The sequence below is a fragment of the Mus caroli genome, unplaced genomic scaffold (genome assembly GCF_978045245.1).
Source record: "Mus caroli unplaced genomic scaffold, Mus_caroli_1 scaffold_3, whole genome shotgun sequence".
Lineage (NCBI taxonomy): Eukaryota > Metazoa > Chordata > Mammalia > Rodentia > Muridae > Mus > Mus caroli.
The window spans coordinates 71460636-71480763 of NW_028227258.1; the positions used below are offsets into that span (position 1 = coordinate 71460636).

Genomic DNA, 20128 nt, shown 5'->3' on the forward strand with positions numbered 1-20128 from the left:
CTTCTCTCCTCAGAGTCCCACTGACCCTGTTTACAAAACAGCTTCCATCTCCCATGTGCCTCTACATGGGGACTCTACTCTGCTTCCTACCACATAACAAGCACCTGTCACACAAAAGGTTTACTGACCTCGTTTCCTCTGGCCTACTTCCCTCTCAGTCATTCCCACTTCCCAGCTCAGGATTAACAATGCAGCCTCCTATAGCAGTCAGATACTGCACTTGAGGAAATGTGGGTAGAAACCGTGATGATTCACCAGCAGGGAGGCCGTGGGCACTTGCTCCCATTGATGGTGCTGTAAGGGACATGGGGCCTATGTGGCTAGCTTTTCAATATCTCAGGAAAAGAAAGGGGGATAGAGAAATGGCTCAGTAGAGAAGAGAGCTTGCTGCAGTTACAGAGGACTTGTCCAAGTTAGGTTCCAGCATCTGTGTGGGGTGGTTCACGACTGCTTGAAATCCAAGCTGTAAGAGATCAAAAGCCCTCTTCAGGCCTCTAAAGGTACTTGCACGAGTGTGCACATACACACACACACACACACACACACATTTTCTTTTTTTGAATCAGGGGCTTAGAGAAGGGCCCAGTAGTCAGGAGGACTCACCTCTGCAGGCTTCAGTTCTGTTCCCAGCACCTGGGATCATGGCTGACAACCGCCTGGGACTCCAGCTCCTGGGGACCCCATGCCTTCTGGCTTTCCATTTAGATGGATATACTCACAGAGTCTTAAAATGTAAGAAAAACTACTTAAGGCCAGGCAGTGGTGGTGCATGCCTTTAATCCCAGCACTTGGGAGGCAGAGGCAGACAGATTTCTGAGTTCGAGGCCAGCCTGGTCTACAAAGTGAGTTCCAGGACAGTCAGGGCTATACAGAGAAACCCTGACTCGAAAAACCAAAAAGAATTTTAAAAATTAAAAATAAATAAAAATAAATATGAATGAAGATAATTAAATAAAACAGAGAGACTGCAAGCCTGCCTCCATAAAAAATCCTAACGCTTCATGTATAGAAAATAGACTTCAGCAGGGCGTGGTGGCGCACGCCTTTAATCCCAGCACTCGGGAGGCAGAGGCAGGCGAATTTCTGAATTCGAGGCCAGCCTGGTCTACAAAGTGAGTGCCAGGACAGCCAGGGCTACACAGAGAAACCCTGTCTCGAAAAACCTAAAAAAAAAAAAAAGAAAATAGACTTCAACAGTTTGCTTTCTCCACATAATACCTTTTTCTTTCCTTTCTTAACTAGATTTATTTTAAATCATGCATATGTGTTTGTATGCCAGATGTGTGTGTGTGTGTGTGTGTGTGTGTGTGTGTGTGTGTGTGTGAGGGAGAGAGAGAGATGCTGGAATAATGGTTATAAGCCACTTGATGTAGGTGCTGGGAACCGAACTCTGGTTCTCTGGAAGGGCAATAAACATTCTGGAAGGGCAATAAACGTTCTTAACTGTTGAACTATATCTCCAGCCCCAAATACCCTTTTTTATCCTTTGACCCTCGGTGAGTTTTTCTCTCTTTGGAAGTTTTCCTGGCTCCAATCCAGGTAGAATTAATAGCTCTCATCTCGGTCTCTGGGCATATCCCTGTCTCTTTTTCCAGTGCTTAAAGTATATTGTGTTATGGTTATTTGTCCTCAAAACATATATAATAATATTATATATTTCATCGTTATGCCGTCAGCATTTAACTGGCACTTGACACAGCCGGTCCTCTCGAAATGTTTGCTGACCTTAAGATCCTGTTCGGGGCCCAAGGCTGGCGAAATTGATGGCGCAATACGGTTAATGAATTCGGATAACCATTAGAGGGCAGACTAATCCCATGGCGTTCCGTCCCAAAGACTCGCTCCTTCATTTATTCTTCTCGTGGTCATTTCCAACCAGAACTTCACAGTCCCATTTTAACGATCTTCCACACAAAACACTCACACGAGGTTACATCTCTTCTCTAGCCACCCACATTCTCTCCCCAGTTTCCATCATTATTTGGGGGAACTAAAGAGTTAACTCCACCCTCCCACCTGGTCATCTTGCTCTGTTAATCTGCGCGATCTGGGAGGCGGCGAAGAAGAAAGGGGAGGTACTCATTGATGGACTGGGTAACCCGGACTCTGGCTCGCCTCTACTTGATTGCCTTTTCCAGAAACCCTCCCAAACTCCTATAGCCACACACACCTTTCCCGGCCAAGATCCAAACAAGCTTCTACTTTCCTCTTCCCTAGGAGCCAGGTAGAAGAGGTGGGTACAGGAGAGGGGCGGGGGGCAGCTTCCTCACACCCTTCCTCAGTCCTGGTTCCCCCGCGGCCTAGGCGCCCCGCCCGCGGATGCTGCCAGGGGAGGGAAACCTCGCGCAGGGACAGCGCGGCGGGAAGAGGGTCAGCAATAACTGGCGCACGCGAGGGTGGGAACCAGCCCTAGTCAGGGCTGGGAGCAAGGAGTTAAAGGGCCGGGATTGGCTCCCCCGGCTCTCTTGTCACCGAATCTGGGAGGGAAGGATTCGCTGCCTGGCTCAGGACCTTGTGGTCCCGTCGTCCCCCCCCCCCCTCCCGCCCCCGCCCGCCTCCGGAACGGCCGGAGAGACTTGAGCCAGCCGGACGCCCCTTCTGGCATACTCCTGGGGCAAGCGCGAGCGCACACTCCCCTTTCCTCGCTGGCGCACCCGCTCCCCTCGCTCTTCTTAGATCGCCCCCTCGTTCTCTCGCTCTCCACGGACTCCCTTCGGGTGCTGCGCTCGCTCCCACCTGCTCTAAAGCACCCTCCGCTCTCGGACGCTCCCAATTCCGCGCTGCTGCTCGAAGGCGGGACAGTCGCAGCCTCGGCAGGCAGCTTGCCCTCGGGGCTGCGGCTTCAACCCAGCCCCCTCCCTCGCTACTGCTCGGGCGCTCTTGACGCCCGACCCTCGCCTCTGAGCCCGAGAACGGCGATCAGACCATGGTGACAGCGCTGCTCCGTCGCTGCGCTCGCTGAGACCATGCCGGGTTCCCGACGCGTCCGTCCGCGCCTAAGGGCGCTGCTGCTGCTACCGCCGCTGCTGCTGCTCCGGGGCGGCCACGCGGGCGACCTGACCGTGGCCGTGGTGCTGCCGCTGACCAACACCTCGTACCCGTGGTCTTGGGCGCGTGTAGGGCCGGCCGTGGAATTGGCTCTCGGGAGGGTGAAGGCTCGGCCAGACTTGCTGCCGGGTTGGACGGTCCGTATGGTGCTGGGCAGCAGCGAGAACGCGGCGGGCGTCTGCTCCGACACCGCCGCACCGCTGGCCGCGGTGGATCTCAAGTGGGAGCACAGCCCCGCGGTGTTCCTGGGCCCCGGCTGCGTGTACTCTGCTGCCCCAGTGGGGCGCTTCACCGCGCACTGGCGGGTGCCGCTTCTGACGGCTGGCGCCCCGGCTCTGGGCATCGGGGTGAAGGATGAGTACGCGCTAACCACCCGCACAGGACCCAGCCATGTCAAGCTGGGCGACTTCGTGACGGCGCTGCATCGACGGCTGGGCTGGGAGCACCAGGCGCTGGTGCTCTATGCAGATAGGCTGGGCGACGACCGGCCGTGCTTCTTCATAGTGGAGGGGCTGTACATGAGGGTGCGTGAGCGACTCAACATCACAGTCAATCACCAGGAGTTCGTCGAGGGCGACCCGGACCACTACACCAAGCTACTACGGACCGTGCAGCGCAAGGGCAGAGGTGAGGCTGGCACCCACCAGACGGCTGGCTCGAGCGGCCTGATCTCCGGCCAGTCCACAGCCTGGCATTCCGCCTCTGGGGGCCAGGCCTCCTCCTCTTAGAGTCTTGCCCAACTCCTACCTCAGAGTTTCTAGTTCTTTCTCTCCGCGCGGGGTTTGCATTCCTTCCCTTTCCCCCTCCCCTCCTGTCTCCCGTGACCTTCCTGCCGCGGACTGTCTTGACTTAAGCGCGGAAGGGCCTAGTTCTACTGCGCCCTCAGCTTCCTGGCTCTTCTCCCTGCTGTTTTCGCTCTAACTTACCACGTTCTTCCTCCAGTTACTTCTATTGTTCCCACATGAGCTCTCGAGCTCTCGTGTCCCTTCTCTGGCTGGTCATTCTCTGATTCTTCCTGCAGTCTTGGTCCTCGTCCCCCCCCACACACACACACACACACACACTCACACAGACGTATAGACACACACACACACACACACACACACACACACCTTGCCCCACCTTCTCTTTCTTCCTCCCATTCCTCTCTCTTCCTATCCCTCATACCTCCTTCTCCCATCTTTCACATTCTCTTGACAAGGCCCAAGACTGAGCCAGGAGTTGCTATCCTTTGGAGACTACAAATCAGAGTTCCCTCCTTTGTAGTACTTTGTGTGTTGTATGTTCACTCATGTGGCTCTCTCTCTCTCTCCTCTTTTCTCTCTCCTCTCTCTTTCCCCTCCTCTGCCTTCCCCTCTTCTTCCTCCTTTTCCTTCAGTTATCTACATCTGCAGTTCTCCGGATGCCTTCAGGAATCTGATGCTTTTGGCCCTGGATGCTGGCCTGACTGGGGAGGACTATGTTTTCTTCCACCTGGATGTGTTTGGGCAAAGCCTTCAGGGTGCTCAGGGCCCTATTCCCAGGAAGCCTTGGAAAAGAGAAGATGGGCAGGATAGGAGAGCCCGCCAGGCCTTTCAGGTGAGTGCTGAGATTTGAAACCCAGGTGTAGGACTCTGAGCTATTGAAACATCATTTCTGGGCACTTTGCCCCTATGTATCTGAAATGATTCCAGAAAATGGGTTTTTGATAGTCTTAGAGCTGAACCATGCACTTCTTGACATTTAGGGACTTCAGAGTCCGGAGGCTAAACAGATAATTTTATAGGCCTGAAGTAGGAGGATATTGAAGACCCATGGACCAGACAGCACTTGAATCCTTTTGCTCAAGCACAGGGGCCATCTCATGCAGGACACAGGGCTCGATTCGATCTTAGTCTCATTTATTATTATTTATTTTGTTTTTTGTTTGTTTTGTTGTTGTTTTGTTTTGTTTGAGTCAAAATCTCTCTGTGTTTTCCTGGTTGTTCTGGAACCTATCCAGACCAGGCTGGCCTCAAACTCAAAGATTCTCTTGCTTCTGCCTCCCGAGTGCTCTGATTAAAGGCTTGTGCTACCACACCAAGCCATTCAACTTGATCCCAACCTAAACAGGCTGGTCTGGGAGATAGGACCCCAGATGACTCCAGGATACAGGAAGAACTGGAGTCAGCTCCTATCATTCCTCTTTTCAATGATTCCTCCCTTAGGCTGCCAAAATTATTACTTACAAAGAACCCGATAATCCTGAGTACTTGGAATTCCTGAAGCAGCTAAAACTCTTGGCTGACAAGAAGTTCAACTTCACCATGGAGGATGGCCTGGTAGGGGGGGGGGTAGAGGGAGGGTCCTAGGCTCCTCCAGTGCAGCTCTCCAGACCCTAATTCATGGCTCTCTGTTACTCTAGCCTGCTCTCTCAGGCATCCCAACATCCCATCTCCCCTTTCTCCCTGCCTATTATCTGTATCTCTCCTGACGGTGGAGGGGTGCAGTGGCAAAATTAACCCTTGAACCTAAAGTCCTCCTCAGGAAAATGCAAGTGGCATATCCTGCCCTATCTGCCTAGCATCGCTCAGAGTCAGGAGAACTGGAGGTGCAAAGTATCTGTGTGGACTATGGTTGTTTTCTCTATCTCCTTACAAGCTCTCACTACCGCCCCCCTCAACCCAGTTCCCTGCCCACAGCGCTGCACTTTGTCACTCTGAGCCCTTTATCTATCTGCCCTGCCTGAGCTCTGCTTGCTTCTACAGAAAAATATCATCCCAGCATCCTTCCATGATGGGCTCCTGCTCTATGTCCAGGCAGTGACAGAGACTCTGGCACAGGGGGGCACTGTCACTGATGGAGAGAACATTACTCAGCGGATGTGGAACCGAGGTTTCCAAGGTCAGGGCCTAGAATTAAGTGGAATGGGCTGCTTTGGGGCTGGAGGTGAGATTGGAGCCCCCCGCCCCCCCCCCCCCGTTGTCCCAGCAGGAGAAGAAGCCTGTTACCCAGCTGTGTCTCCTAAGTTTCATAAAATTCTGCATGCCGAGTCTGCATGCATGCACAGTTGTCCTTTTCACCACCGTGCAGATATCCACACTAGTGTCTACATCTCTGGAGATGTAGAGGGTGGAGGGATGGAGGAGAGGGTGGGATGAAGTGAGGCATCTCTGAGCCTCCATTATTTCAAAACACAGCCTTCCTCCCCTGTGGCCCTAGGTGTGACAGGATACCTAAAAATTGATAGAAATGGAGATCGGGACACTGATTTCTCCCTCTGGGATATGGATCCTGAGACAGGTGCCTTCAGGGTAAGTTCACACCTACACCAAGGAGACAATGCCTAGCAAGAATGGCGACTCATCCTCCTAACTCCACAGCCCCTCCTGGTATCTGCTTATTCTTTGGACAGCTATGAGATACTAAATAGGGCAGGCTCAACTCCTCAGTCTGGGAGCAAGCAAAATGATGAGATGTGCAGACTTCCTCCCTCACAGAACCCCAGGTCTGAAGAAGGAATATAGAGTCAGGCTCTTGAGTTCCTAAGATAGGTGGGACCCATCCTAGCAGAATGCATGTGTACAACTGTGTAAATGTAGCAAGGACAGGAAGGGACAGGGGTCAAAGGCACCAAGATTCAAATCTACCAGTGAAGGCCTTCCAGAGGGGACATATAGGGATTAGGCCTGGAATTATTTCTGTCTTGCAACGAATTCCAACTTCTTGAATAAAGGGTTGGGATTTCCAATGGGGTTCCCTATGGGTGTTTTGCTGCAAAGCCTTTGAGTGTTCAAGGGTTTTGCCCCATAATGCCATGGGCATGGGTTTGAAAACTCATGGATAGTCACAGCAGGAACCTAGTGAGTAGTTGGTAGCCCAGATGAGGGTCCTGGAAGTAGAGGGGCAAGCAGGAGGCAGGATGGTACAGGAGGCTACAGGCACTCACCTCCTCCACCCCACCCCACCCCCTGTTCTCCCTCAGGTTGTCCTGAACTTTAATGGTACTTCCCAGGAGCTGATGGCTGTGTCAGAACACAGATTATACTGGCCTCTGGGATACCCACCTCCTGACATCCCTAAATGTGGCTTTGACAATGAGGACCCAGCCTGCAACCAAGGTGACAGGCCCATGATTCCAGAATCCTGATGTGCAGCCACTGCCTCCTCCCCAGGGAGTTAAACAGAGGCTTCTTGGCTCCGGACTTGACTGCCCTTCCTTTATCATATCAGTCAACTGATTACCAGACGACTCCTCTTCCCTATTGTCTAACCCTAGTCTCTCTTCTACAACTTGGACTCTTCCCACAGACCACTTTTCCACACTGGAGGTTCTGGCTTTGGTGGGCAGCCTCTCTCTGATTAGCTTTCTGATTGTATCTTTCTTCATATACAGGTAAGTTAAGGCACAGGGGTGCTAGGCGAGAAGGGAGCAGGAGGAGAGGAGGCCTGGGAGGAAGCCTAATGGGGGGAAAGAATACTTCTTTCATTCCCTCCGTGAGGAGGCAGAGCTCCAGATTGGAGTCTGGAAAGCATGGATCGGTTAAAGCCATAAAGTAGCTGGGAAGTGATTTCAGAGCAGAGCGGATGCTGATGTGGGACTAGCATCCTTTGCTGAGACCAGATAGAGAGCAGTAGTTCAAAACCTTCAGATGGCTGGGCGGTGGTGGTGCAGGCCTTTAATCCCAGCACTCAGGAGGCAGATGCAGATGAATCTGTGAGTTCAAGGCTAGCCTAGTGTATAGATAGTATGGACAGCCAGGGCTACACAGAGAAACCCTGTCTCAAAAAACAAAAAACAAACAAACAAACAAACTTCAGCTACTGACTTCAACTAAAGGAGTTGGTTCTGGATGACAATTCAGTTGAGAGCTAAGTACTGACCCTAAAAGGTGAGCGAGCCCACTCCTGGCCTCTGGTGCGTGGGGAAATAAAAGTACAGAGCAGGATAAGGAAACAGGAAAGGGGGGGGGGGGGAAGAGAGCAGTGCTGACTGAGCATGTGTGCCAGGCACTTCCACACTCAGGACACTGCATCCTGTAATAATTAAGAATGAAGTAGAAGCTGGGTGTGGTGTGCATAGCTTTACTCCGGCACTCGGGTGGTAGAGAGAGGTGGATCTCTGTGAGTTCAAGGTCAGCCTGGTCTACGTAGTGAGCTCCAGGACAACCCAGGCTACATAGTGAGATGTCTGTCTTATTTAAAAAAAAAAAAAAAAAAAAAGATACAGAGACCTCCAGTTTCCAAAGGAAGGAGCTGAGGTGACTTCTCCCTGTCGGGTAAGATCCCCTGTGAGTTAGAATTTCCCTCAGGCTCCAAGTCCCAGCTCTCAGCTCTGAGAACAGGATTCCTTCAAGCATCCCTTAGCATGTGGGGTGTCCTGGGGCTCTGAGGGCTGCGGAGCACCCCACCAGGGTTCGGGGCTCAGGTGCAGGCTTCACATTCCAGGAAGATGCAGCTGGAAAAGGAGCTGGTCTCAGAGTTGTGGCGGGTGCGCTGGGAGGACTTGCAGCCCAGCAGCCTGGAAAGGCACCTTCGGAGCGCTGGCAGCCGGCTGACCCTGAGTGGGGTGAGGACACTGCTGTCTCTGGAGGATGGGGATAGCTGAGTACCAAGAGCAATGGCTGATGAGTTAGCGGAAGCTTCTAGATGAGGTGACTCACCTGGACCCAGGACTTGGGTGGTTAAGATAGGAAGATCTTGCTGTAGGTCTGAGGCTAGCCCATCCGTCTCTCATAAAACCAGAGCCAAATAAAAGAACAGGCTAACCCCCAGCTCTGCCTTCACTTGCTCACTCTGACATTGTCTTAGGTGAGGGTTGCAGTTACAGTCTCTGTAACAAGGCTTTCTCAAAGGTCAAATGACATAGTCTGAGTAAGCACACAGATATGAGTCTCGTACACTACACAAAGGCGGGTGGGAGCTGGCATGGGTAGCTCACACCTGCAATCATTACTACAAGTTCCAGGGCAGCCTGAGCTAAAGAGTGAGAGTCTCTCTCTGCAGGGTAAACAGATAAGGGGCAGTGTGATTGAATCTAGAACTTCCAGGATGCAGAATGACCTCTGGGCTGACCAATAGATGACTATTGTTCATCTCTGTAGCGAGGCTCCAATTATGGCTCCCTGCTAACCACGGAGGGCCAGTTCCAAGTCTTTGCCAAGACAGCATACTATAAGGTAGGTAGGTCTGGGGAAAGATTGTAGAGTGTGCTCTGAGGACTAAGAGATGGTTCTGAGGTGGGCTGCCAGGGGGCAGGGGTGGTCCCAGGGCAGGGGTGGGCTTTTAGAAGCAGGTAGAGAGCTGGGGTCATGGATGGGTTTCAGAAGCAGATGGGCGTCTCAGGCCATCTCCTGAATAATAAGTCTCCATTTCTTGCTCAGGGCAACCTCGTGGCTGTGAAACGTGTGAACCGGAAACGCATTGAGTTGACCCGAAAAGTCCTGTTTGAACTTAAACATGTAATTTAGGGGAACAAGGCTGTGGCTTGGGAAGGGCCCCATGGGTACTCCAAGAGAGTCGGCCAACAGAACTTGATTATGGAAGGATCTATACATCTGGGATGGGTCCTTGAGTCTTGTGGGTAGGAAAAAGGAGATCAGTCATGAGAGATCACTGGGTCCTCCAGGGTCCAGACGGGTTGTCCTCATAGGTACAGCCAGGAAATCAAGGGGTTAGGGAGCAGAGGCTGAGAAAGACTGTTAACCAACACGTGACTTGGTGAGGTATGAAGCCTCTGCCAGGGCCTTGATGCTGCCCCCACCTGCAGATGCGGGATGTGCAGAATGAGCACTTGACCAGATTTGTGGGTGCTTGTACCGACCCTCCCAACATCTGTATCCTCACAGAGTACTGTCCCCGTGGGAGCCTACAGGTGAGCGGGACAAGAGGGAGTGTGTCGAGAAGCCTGGGGTTCCGGCCCTGGCTCTTACCCCATTGATCACATGAGCCCAGATAAGCTTCCTCTTTCTGGCCATTCTTGGCCTCTCTGTAAATGGGAGTTAGGGGCGGGCATGGCACTACAGCAAATCCAACTGTCCAAGCTTATGCCAGTAGCTCCCTTGTACCCTCCTCCTACTCCCAGGGGGTCTGACTCTTGCTGCCCCAGCAGGACATTCTAGAGAATGAGAGTATTACCCTGGACTGGATGTTTCGGTACTCACTCACCAATGACATTGTCAAGGTGAGTCCAGAGGAGCTCCCTGGATGCCAGGCAAGGGCTGGGCATGCTTGGAAGTCATGAACTCGAGCCCTCTCGCCTTCCTAAATATTCCAGGGAATGCTCTTTCTACACAACGGGGCCATTGGTTCCCATGGGAACCTCAAGTCATCCAACTGCGTGGTAGATGGACGTTTTGTGTTAAAGATCACAGACTATGGGCTGGAGAGCTTCAGAGACCCGGAGCCAGAGCAAGGACACACCCTCTTTGCCAGTAAGTCTGACTCTTGACCCTAGGCCTCTGCTGCCAACACAGCTGAGAAGGGAAACTGAGGCCTAACCTCTGCATGACTTGGGTATACCTCTCATCTGCAGGCTCAATCTTCATTGGTTAAAAAGGAGGTCAGACCAAGTGGTCACTGGTTCTCAGCACTGTGCCATGTGCACAGGAGTCCTAGCTACACCCTTGATCTCTGATTATCTTAAACCATATGACAGCTTATTTTCGCAGCCTTCTCAGATTATCACACCATCCTGTCTTACTTTTTTTTTTATTTAAATATTTATTTATTTATTTCCTGCATAGGAATACACCATTGCTCTCTTCAGACACAGCAGAGGAGGGCATCAGATCTCATTACAGATGGTCGTGAGCCACCATGTGGTTGCTGGGAATTGAACTCAGGACCTCTGGAAGAGCAGTCAGTGCTCTTAACCACTGAGCTATTTCTCCAGCCACCCCCCACCCCGGCTTACTTTTATTATAGCATTTATTACGCATGAAATATAATATTCATTTGCTAGTTTTTCTTTTTCCCATCAGAATGTAAAATCCCTTATCCCCTCTATGACTCCTGACCTCTGATCCACAGAAAAACTGTGGACTGCACCTGAGCTCCTGCGAATGGCTTCGCCACCTGCCCGTGGCTCCCAAGCTGGGGATGTCTACAGTTTTGGTATCATCCTTCAGGAAATTGCCCTAAGAAGTGGGGTTTTCTATGTGGAAGGTTTGGACCTCAGCCCAAAAGGTGAGGATCACCTGGCCTATACCCCAGCCAGGTGACGAATCTACCTCCAGAGGAGGGAACCTCTCCAAACACCCCTACCATTCCTTCTGGAGTGGGGAATCAGCCACTATCCTTTGCTCTGTGGCTTCCAGTGACCAGTCCACTCTGTGCTCTGGTCTGGACTTGCCCCACCTAGACAGGTCTATCCCAGCTGGTTGCCCAGCTAGGCTTGCCGCTCTTCAGTGCGTGCCCCTTCCACACAGAGATCATTGAGCGTGTGACTCGGGGCGAGCAGCCCCCATTCCGACCTTCCATGGATCTGCAGAGCCACCTGGAGGAACTGGGACAGCTGATGCAGAGGTGCTGGGCAGAGGATCCCCAGGAGCGGCCACCCTTTCAACAGATCCGCCTGGCGCTGCGCAAGTTCAACAAGTTAGTGGTCTCTCCCACTACAGCCACTGTAAATCCCACACTTAAATCTTCTACAGTGGCAGCCCACTGCAGCCATCACAGCCTCAAAGGCATCTGCATAGCTGGATGACTTGGCTGTCCCAACAGCTCCTTACCATTCACTACTCCTTCCTCTGCCAACATTGATACCCCACACCCTTTCCTGCCCACGGCCCTGTACTGACCCCCAGACTTAGGATAAATAAGAGTGTATGGGCCAAATACTCCGGCCTCTTCCCATAGTCTCAATCCTACTCAAAAGCTCCTAGCCTAGTCCTTCCGTCTCTTTTTTCCAGTATGCCCACCAGCTAGTTCTCCCACTCATGTCTCTCTGCTGCCTGTCACTAGCCTCGGCTCACCCTGCTTCTCTCCCTATCCACCTCCTTCAAACTCACTTGTGTTCAATAAGAATAAGTAAGAACTCCAGCTGGGCAGAGAAGCAGGTAAATGTCTGTGGGTTCAAGGCCAGTTGCTCTTTTCACCTAAAACCCCTGATAATGTGAATAGATCCAGCTATGGCTACCTAGAGAGACCCTGTCTTTAAGGATGGGGGCAGGCATGGTGAGTGCCTGAATAATGTGGGCACTGCCAGGAAGTCCCACGAGGGACTGCCAGTCATCCCATCTCATCTCATCTGCTCCCCCCGACCCTGTAACCCATGGCCCTCAGGGAGAACAGCAGCAACATCCTGGACAACCTGCTATCACGCATGGAACAGTACGCCAACAACCTGGAGGAACTGGTAGAGGAGAGAACACAGGCTTATCTGGAGGAGAAGCGCAAAGCTGAGGCCTTGCTTTACCAGATTCTGCCTCAGTGAGTTCTAAATTCTGCACATACACACACAAACGTATAGCCCTGTCCCCACCCCACCTCACCTCCTGGTCTCTACCTGCCCTCTCCCCTCAGCTCTGTGGCTGAGCAGCTGAAGAGAGGCGAGACAGTCCAGGCTGAGGCCTTTGATAGTGTTACTATCTACTTCAGTGATATCGTGGGCTTTACAGCTCTTTCAGCAGAGAGCACACCCATGCAGGTAAGCCGGGGTTCAGCCACAGGCAACAGGCCAGGTAGGTCAGCTTGGCCACCTGGTTAGTACTCTCCACTTGTCCCTGGTGGGAGCCCTCATTCACCATTTCTCTTGGCTTCCTTTGCCTTCCAGGTGGTCACCCTGCTCAATGATCTGTACACCTGTTTTGATGCTGTCATAGACAACTTTGATGTGTACAAGGTGAGGTTATGAGTAGAGATAGGAAAGACAGGCAGACATGGACAGTCAGAAAATGTTCAGAGGGATCCTCTGAAACAAACAAAACAAAACAAGAAAAGGCCAGGCAGTGGTGGTGCACACCTTTAATCCTACCACTTGAAGATAGAGGCAGGGAAATCTCTATGAGTTTGAGGCCAGCCTGATCTACTGAGCAAGTTTCAGGACAGGACCCCAGAGCTACACTCAAAGAAACTCTGTCTTGAAAAAACAAAGGAGCCGGGCGTGGTGGCGCATGCCTTTAATCCCAGCACTCGGGAGGCAGAGGCAGGCGGATTTCTGAGTTCGAGGCCAGCCTGGTCTACAGAGTGAGTTCCAGGACAGCCAGGGCTACACAGAGAAACCCTGTCTCGAAAAACCAAAAAAAAAAAAAAAAAGAAAAAACAAAGGAGAAGAAGGAAGAGGAGGAGGAGGAGAAAGGGGGAGGAAGAGAAGGAGGAGGAAAAAGGGGGAGAAAGAGGAGGAAGAGGAAGAGGGAGAAGAGGAGGAGGAGGAGGAGGAAGAAGAAGAAGAAGAAGAAGAAGAAGAAGAAGAAGAAGAAGAAGAAGAAGAAGAAGAAGAAGAAGAAGAAGAAGAAAAACAAAGAAAGACCAAGAACATGAGATGAGCAGAAACACACAGGAGTTGGGGGGACCCAGGAACAGCCAGAGAAACTGGGGTTGAGGCTGAGTACATTGACAGGCCAGTTGATAGGCACAGAATGTAGGCGGGTAACACAGGCAAAGCTTGTCCTTTATTCTCCCCCGCCCCACAGGTAGAGACCATTGGTGATGCTTACATGGTGGTATCAGGGCTCCCAGTGCGGAATGGACAGCTCCATGCCCGAGAGGTAGCCCGAATGGCACTTGCACTGCTAGATGCTGTACGCTCCTTCCGCATCCGCCATAGGCCCCAGGAACAGCTGCGCTTGCGCATTGGAATTCACACAGGTCTGACCACGGAAGGCCTCCAGAGGCTGAAACTCAGGAACAAGTCCGAGACTAAACCTTTATCCCCTGTCTCTCTCCACACACCCTGGGACCACATATCCCAACTCCTACCTCTTCTGGGGTGCTCACCTCCTCTGACTTCCCTGGACTCTTGTTCCTTTCTTTTCCCTTCCCAGGTCCCGTATGTGCTGGTGTCGTAGGGCTAAAGATGCCCCGATACTGCCTCTTTGGAGACACAGTCAACACAGCTTCAAGAATGGAGTCTAACGGGGAAGGTAGGATGGCCCTCCTGGGGGAATGAGAAGGGTGACTACTCAGTGCATCCGGCTGCTTCTATCTACCTAATTCCTCAGCTAGCTCCTGCCTTCTCTCTGCCTGCCCTCATTTCCCTATACATGTATCTACCACATTGTAAATCAAGACTATTGGTGTGTGTGTGTGTGTGTGTGTGTGTGTGTGTGTGTGTGTGTGTGTGTGACACATGGGGTTGAAAACGCACTAAGCCCACCTTAGCCCCAAAGCTTAGTTAGCTACAGAAGTGTTTTCAAAGCATTTTCTTTAGCTTGCATCTGAGCAAAGCAATCTAACACAATTTTTTAAAGAGACTTTAACAAGTGGCCTAACACTGAGGTATGTGATATAAGATATTTATATTCTTTATTTTAATGTGGATCTCATTAAGCAACTCAGGCCGGCCATGAACTTATAATTTTCCTGATGTTGTCTCCAAGTACCTGGGATAACAGGCCTAAGCTAACAGCTTGGGAAACAAAGTCTATTTAATAATAATATTTATTTATTTATTTATTTAATGTACTCATGCACCCACAAAGATAGGTGTTTTGCTGGTGAGGTGGCTCACTGGATTAAGGTGCTTGCTGGCCAAGCCTGGTGACCTGAGATTGACCCCTGAGACCCATATGGTACCAGGGGAGATTGGATTCCACAAGTTGTCCTCTGACTTCCATATATTCAACACATACCCACATGAATGTATGTACACATACAAAAATGGATAAACATTACTTTAAATTTTATTTTTAAAAACTTTAACATGCACATTTTTAGTCTCAGCACTAAGGAGGCAGAGGCAGGTATATTTCAAAGTTCGAGACCAGCCTGGTCCACAGAGTGAGTTCCTGGACAGCAAGAGCTATATGATGATACCCTGTCTTGTAAAACAAAACAAAAAACAAATGACCCCCCAACAAAGTCTGAAAATGTCCTCCCCCACCCACAATAAATAAGTAATGGTAATAAAAAAATTTTTTTAATTATGAGAGAAGGGGCTAAAGAGATGGCTCAGTGGTTAAGAGCACTGACTGCTCTTCCAAAGGTCCTGAGTTCAATTCCCATCAACCACATGATGGCTCACAACCTTGTGTAATGGGATTTGACACCCTCTTCTGGAGTGTCTGAAGACAGCTACAGTGTGCTTACATAAAATAAATAAATCTTTTTTAAAAAATAATGAGAATACAATATTAAATGCCAAGCATGTAACTAACTGTCATTTATCATTTCTGGGCCTCAGCTCCTCCATACAGCAGTAACCCTGTTTCATTATTGTAAAAGATCTAGCACAATTCTTTGGGTAGGCAGTAGGCATCTAATAAATGCTTGTTTCCACCCCTCCCTTGATCTTGCCCTCTGTTTCCTCTATTTTTGTGTATGTGGCTGTTGTTTGTTTGAGGTAGTATCTCAGGTTGCCAAGGCTGACTTGAACTCCTGATCCTCTGGCCCGCACCTAAGTGCAGCCAGATCCCAGGATTGTTTCACCATCCCTCTGTCTCTGTCTCTCTCTCTCTCTGTCTCTCTCTCTCTCTCTCTCTCTGTCTCTCTCTCTGTCTCTGTCTCTCTCTCTGTCTCTGTCTCTCTCTCTGTCTCTGTCTCTCTCTGTCTCTCTCTCTCTCTCGTTTTGCTTGTATAACAAGCAGCAAGGCCGGGCGTGGTAGCGCACGCCTTTAATCCCAGCACTTGGGAGGCAGAGGCAGGCAGATTTCTGAGTTCGAGGCCAGCATGGTCTACAAAGTGAGTTCCAGGACAGCCAGGACTATACAGAGAAACCCTGTCTTGAAAAACCAAAAAAAAAAAAAAAAAAAAAAAAAGAAAAGAAAAAAGAAAAAAAGAATGTCCTGGACTTGATTTGTAGACCAGTCTGGTCTCAAACACAGAGATCTGCCTGCGCCTGCCTTTGCCTCTGCCTCCTGAGTGCTAGGATTGACCACCTTTGTCACACACACACACACACACACACACACACACACACACACCTTGGAGACAGACAGGCTAATCTCAGTCTTTTCACTCTAACTGCCCAAGTGCCCAAGTGCTAGAACTATAGACAGCTCCCTGCTATATTTGATACATTCAGTAAAGTCAATAGTTACTAAGCAGCTACCAAGTATCAGGCTGAGAAGGCCATATGACCCTCACCAGAGCCTGTTGGTAAGAAGCCAGCCCTAAAAGCCCTAAAAGCCCAAAGAAGTGCGGTTCAGCTGATATCCTTTGCACCTATGTCTGGGGCTGACCGGTAGGAAAGAACGTCTCTCAGAGATCAGTCTTCACAGAATACCTTCTCAAAAGTGGGTCAGCAATAAGAGATACCACGAAGACACAGGTCAGAGTGGGAGTGGCTTTAGTGGGAACAATGGGTCCTCAATGGGACAGCTTGGGCAGACCTGCCCTAGATTTCAATTCTTCATCCATAACAAGAGAATGTACTGATCCACGCAGATGGTACATTCCTGTAATCCCGGCACTTGGGAGGCTGGGGCAGGAGGAAGTTTCAGGTTAGCCTTGGCCAGATGAAACTGTTTCACAAAAAGGTGTGTGTGCTGGTAAGATGGAGTGTCTAAAGAGATGGCTCACTGCGTAAAATGCTATTCAAAGATGAGGACTTGCATTTGACTATCCAGTCAGGCATAGAGCCATGTAACCCCAGCGCTGCAGGGAGGGACATGCAGAGGGCAGGTCTGCAGGCAGATTCCTGGAGTTCACCGGCTAGTCAAGGCTAGCCCAAACAGGGAGTTCCATAGTAAGCCCGGGCTCAGTGAGAGCCTGGGTCAAACAGTAAACTGGAGAGTGACAGACACTCAAAATTCACAACTCCGCCTCCAGGCATGTACACATACATACATGCATGCATACTAACACACGCACACGCACACAGTAGAGGCAACTAACTGATCCCAACAACTTACATAGTGTTTCCTGTGTGCCACTCTGCATTTAGCTGCTCTGTGAGTGCTTTACTTGCTTATTTGAGGTGCTTAAGTCTACCTCAGATGAATGAGAGTGGAGTTAAAGCCACAGACAGCACCCACCCTTTTGAAATGAGCACTGTCGCTGTAGACCTTTGACAGACTAGGGAGACAAAGAACATTTATTTTAGTTATCTGAGCTAGTCCAAGCTGAACTCCATACTGAGTTGGAGCAGCATCTGCAGTGTGGGTTCCTAACCAGTGCTGTACGCCCCCTCGGGAGCTGGGTAAGTCTCAAAAGCAATTCTGTGTCATAGTGTTTTTCCACAGTCAAAAAGACACTCTGTAATCCCTTCCCGTATTGAGTCTCATCTGGCAATTGATGGCTTAAAAAGTGTCCATTGAGCTGAGAAGATGACTCACTCCAGAGAGTGCTCGCCCAGCAGGCAGAAAGCCCTGAGTTCAATCCCCTACCTACTGCACAGAAACCAGACTGCTGCACATGGCAAATGGAGGCAGGAAGGTCAGGAGGTCAAAGGCAGTTTAGATAACATGAGCTCTTCAAAAGAGAGGCAAACAGGGCTTGGATGGGCCAGAGTGACAGCTCAGCAGTTCAGAGCTCTTCCTGCTCTTGTGGAGAACACAAGCGTGTGTGGTAAATGTATGTGTGTGTTATGTAGGATCGTCTGAAACTTCCTGAGCTAAAGGAAGCAAGTGCCAGCCATGCATCCCGCCATGCATCCTGTGTTCCCATCAAGCTTCTGCTTGCCCCCTGCTGCTCCCACCCCTGGCGCTCCTCACCTTCCTCCCCTATTCTCTCAAGCCCTCAGGATCCACTTGTCTTCGGAGACCAAGGCTGTGCTGGAAGAGTTCGATGGTTTTGAGCTAGAGCTCCGAGGTGACGTGGAAATGAAGGTAGAGAAGGACACTTAGATCCTGGAGGATTCCCCGGCCACTCCCGTAACTTAAATTCCTCTAGTGATTTGGGCCAGTAGGTGTGCTGTTCCCTAACCAACCTCCTTTTTTTTTTATTTTCTCCAGGGCAAAGGCAAGGTTCGAACCTATTGGCTTCTTGGGGAGCGGGGATGCAGCACTCGAGGCTGATCTACTGCCCGGCTGTTCTTTGTCACCTTCCCTCCCTGTGCCAGCGATGACACACGTGTCCAGCTTCCGCCTCTCCCACAGCAGCTCAGCCACTGTGGAAAGATTAGGGACCCTGACCAGCGCAGTCATCAGATGTGACCTCTGAGAGAGGATGGAGATGGTGGGGACTGGAGGGGGACCTCCAAGTTTATAGGGCTGACTGAAATACCTAGTCACTCCCCTAGCACATGCCCTGCCCCCCACCCCCCTCAGCTGCCTAGCCTGATAGTGATTCCTTCTCCACCCTCAACTTAGCTCCACTGTGACTTAGAGGGAGGGAAATTGCCACCTGAAGGAAAGAGAGAGAAAGAGATTCTCAGGGTTTGCAGGAGGCAGGCAGTCCTGTGTCACAAATACTCCCCTCACTCCCAGTCCACCACCTGCCCCACCGACTTCCGACTTCCCTTCCCTTCCCACACAGTGCACTGAGGAGAAGAGAGGCATGGGGTTGCCTTGCTTCTCCTATGAGCAAAAACCATTAAAGTCTTTATTCCTGTGACAGTCTCTTCTTGGGAGAGAGAGGGTTTCTGGGAAACAAGCATGTTCTTTCTCTACCCTCTGCTTCCAAAAGAGTTACCTTCAACTTTGTTTCTTTGTTGTTGTTGTTACTAATTTTAGGCTTTTTTTTTTTTCTCTGAGATAGGGTTTCTCCTGTGTAGACCTGGCTGTCTTGGAATTCACTCTGTAGGTCAAGCTGGCCTGGAACTCACAGAGATCTGCCTACCTAGTGCTGGGATTAAAGGCATGCACTACCCCCTGACCCCCAGCTAAGTTTACAATTTTAATTGATGAGACCACAGAATTCTCAAGTGCTAAAAATTTAAGAGTCCCAACAAACTTTTGTTTATGTGGGTTGTGTCTGTTGTTAAAAATTAAAGCAAAAAGAGGGAGGCCTATAATCCCAGCCACTAACTGAAACTGATACAGGAACACCAAAGGTTCAAGTCCATCCTGGGCAGTTATCTCAAAAAACAAACAAACAAACAAACAACCCCAATGTTTTGAGATGTTGGCTCACACCTGTAATCTCAATATTTTGGAGGCTGAGTCAGGAGGACTGCTGTAAGGCTACCCTGGGCTACATTCCATCCAAGCCAGCCTGAAACTTTTTCTCAAAAAAGTCAGGGCTGGTGAGGTGGCTCAGTGGGTAAGAGCACCCGACTGCTCTTCCGAAGGTCCAGAGTTCAAATCCCAACAACCACATGGTGGCTCACAACCATCCGTAACGAGATCTGGCGCCCTCTTCTGGAGTGTCTGAAGACAGCTACAGTGTACTTACATATAATAAATAAATCTTTAAAAAAAAAAAAAAAAAAAGTCAAATAAAGGGGTTGGGATGTAGTTCAATAGATAGAATGCTTCCCTAGAGCCGGGCGTGGTGGCGCACGCCTTTAATCCCAGCACTCGGGAGGCAGAGGCAGGCGGATTTCTGAGTTCGAGGCCAGCCTGGTCTACAAAGTGAGTGCCAGGACAGCCAGGGCTACACAGAGAAACCCTGTCTCGAAAAACCAAAAAAAAAAAAAAAAAAAGAATGCTTCCCTAGGGTGCTTGGAACTCTGGGTACCTCAAGGAGGCAGAGGCAGGAAGATAAATTCAAGGTCAGTTTTGGCCACATAGTTGACTTCAGCTTGTGCTATATGAGGCTTTTTTGTTTTTGTTTTTGTTTTTGTTTTTTCAAGACAGGGTTTCTGTATAGCCCTGGCTCTCCTGGAACTCACTTTGTAGACCAGGCTGGCCTCGAACTCAGAGGCTATCTTAAAAACAAATCCAAATAAAGTATTGAGATATCTCAGTGGTAGAAGGCTTGCCTAACATGCACAAAGCTCTGTATAAATTCTCTATGTCACTGAAAAGAAAATACAAGTCCTTAGTCACTTATGTATTTCATTCTATAATAAACCTTTTACATGTTAAATGTATTAAACTATTGTACAAGGGCTTTGTTCTGTTTTGAGGCTTGAGACAGA

The 20128-nt window shown here is 50.2% G+C and overlaps 1 protein-coding gene across 1 annotated transcript; it reads left to right on the plus strand.

The window, feature by feature from the left end:
- Positions 1 to 2577: 2577 nt before the first annotated feature.
- On the plus strand, positions 2578 to 18657 carry Npr1 (natriuretic peptide receptor 1). Its single transcript, XM_021158412.3, has 22 exons — positions 2578 to 3675; positions 4427 to 4626; positions 5235 to 5348; positions 5775 to 5910; positions 6229 to 6320; positions 6992 to 7127; positions 7318 to 7402; positions 8455 to 8575; positions 9111 to 9185; positions 9390 to 9467; positions 9776 to 9880; positions 10118 to 10189; positions 10283 to 10439; positions 11038 to 11193; positions 11436 to 11604; positions 12292 to 12438; positions 12532 to 12655; positions 12782 to 12850; positions 13641 to 13815; positions 13992 to 14090; positions 17842 to 17933; positions 18060 to 18657. The coding sequence occupies exons 1-22, from the start codon at positions 2967 to 2969 to the stop codon at positions 18120 to 18122; spliced, it is 3174 nt and encodes a 1057-aa protein (XP_021014071.1). The 5' UTR covers positions 2578 to 2966; the 3' UTR covers positions 18123 to 18657.
- The last annotated feature ends 1471 nt before the right edge of the window (positions 18658 to 20128 follow it).

What these genes read in the sequence shown, in the direction of transcription:
- Npr1 (XM_021158412.3), top strand. Translation starts at nt 2,967, where the DNA reads ATGCCGGGTTCCCGACGCGTCCGTCCGCGCCTAAGGGCGCTGCTGCTG. An exon ending in GTATCTTTCTTCATATACAG is followed by an intron (nt 7,403 to 8,454) that starts GTAAGTTAAGGC and finishes TTCACATTCCAG; the next exon opens with GAAGATGCAGCTGGAAAAGG. An exon ending in AGGACACACCCTCTTTGCCA is followed by an intron (nt 10,440 to 11,037) that starts GTAAGTCTGACT and finishes TCTGATCCACAG; the next exon opens with AAAAACTGTGGACTGCACCT.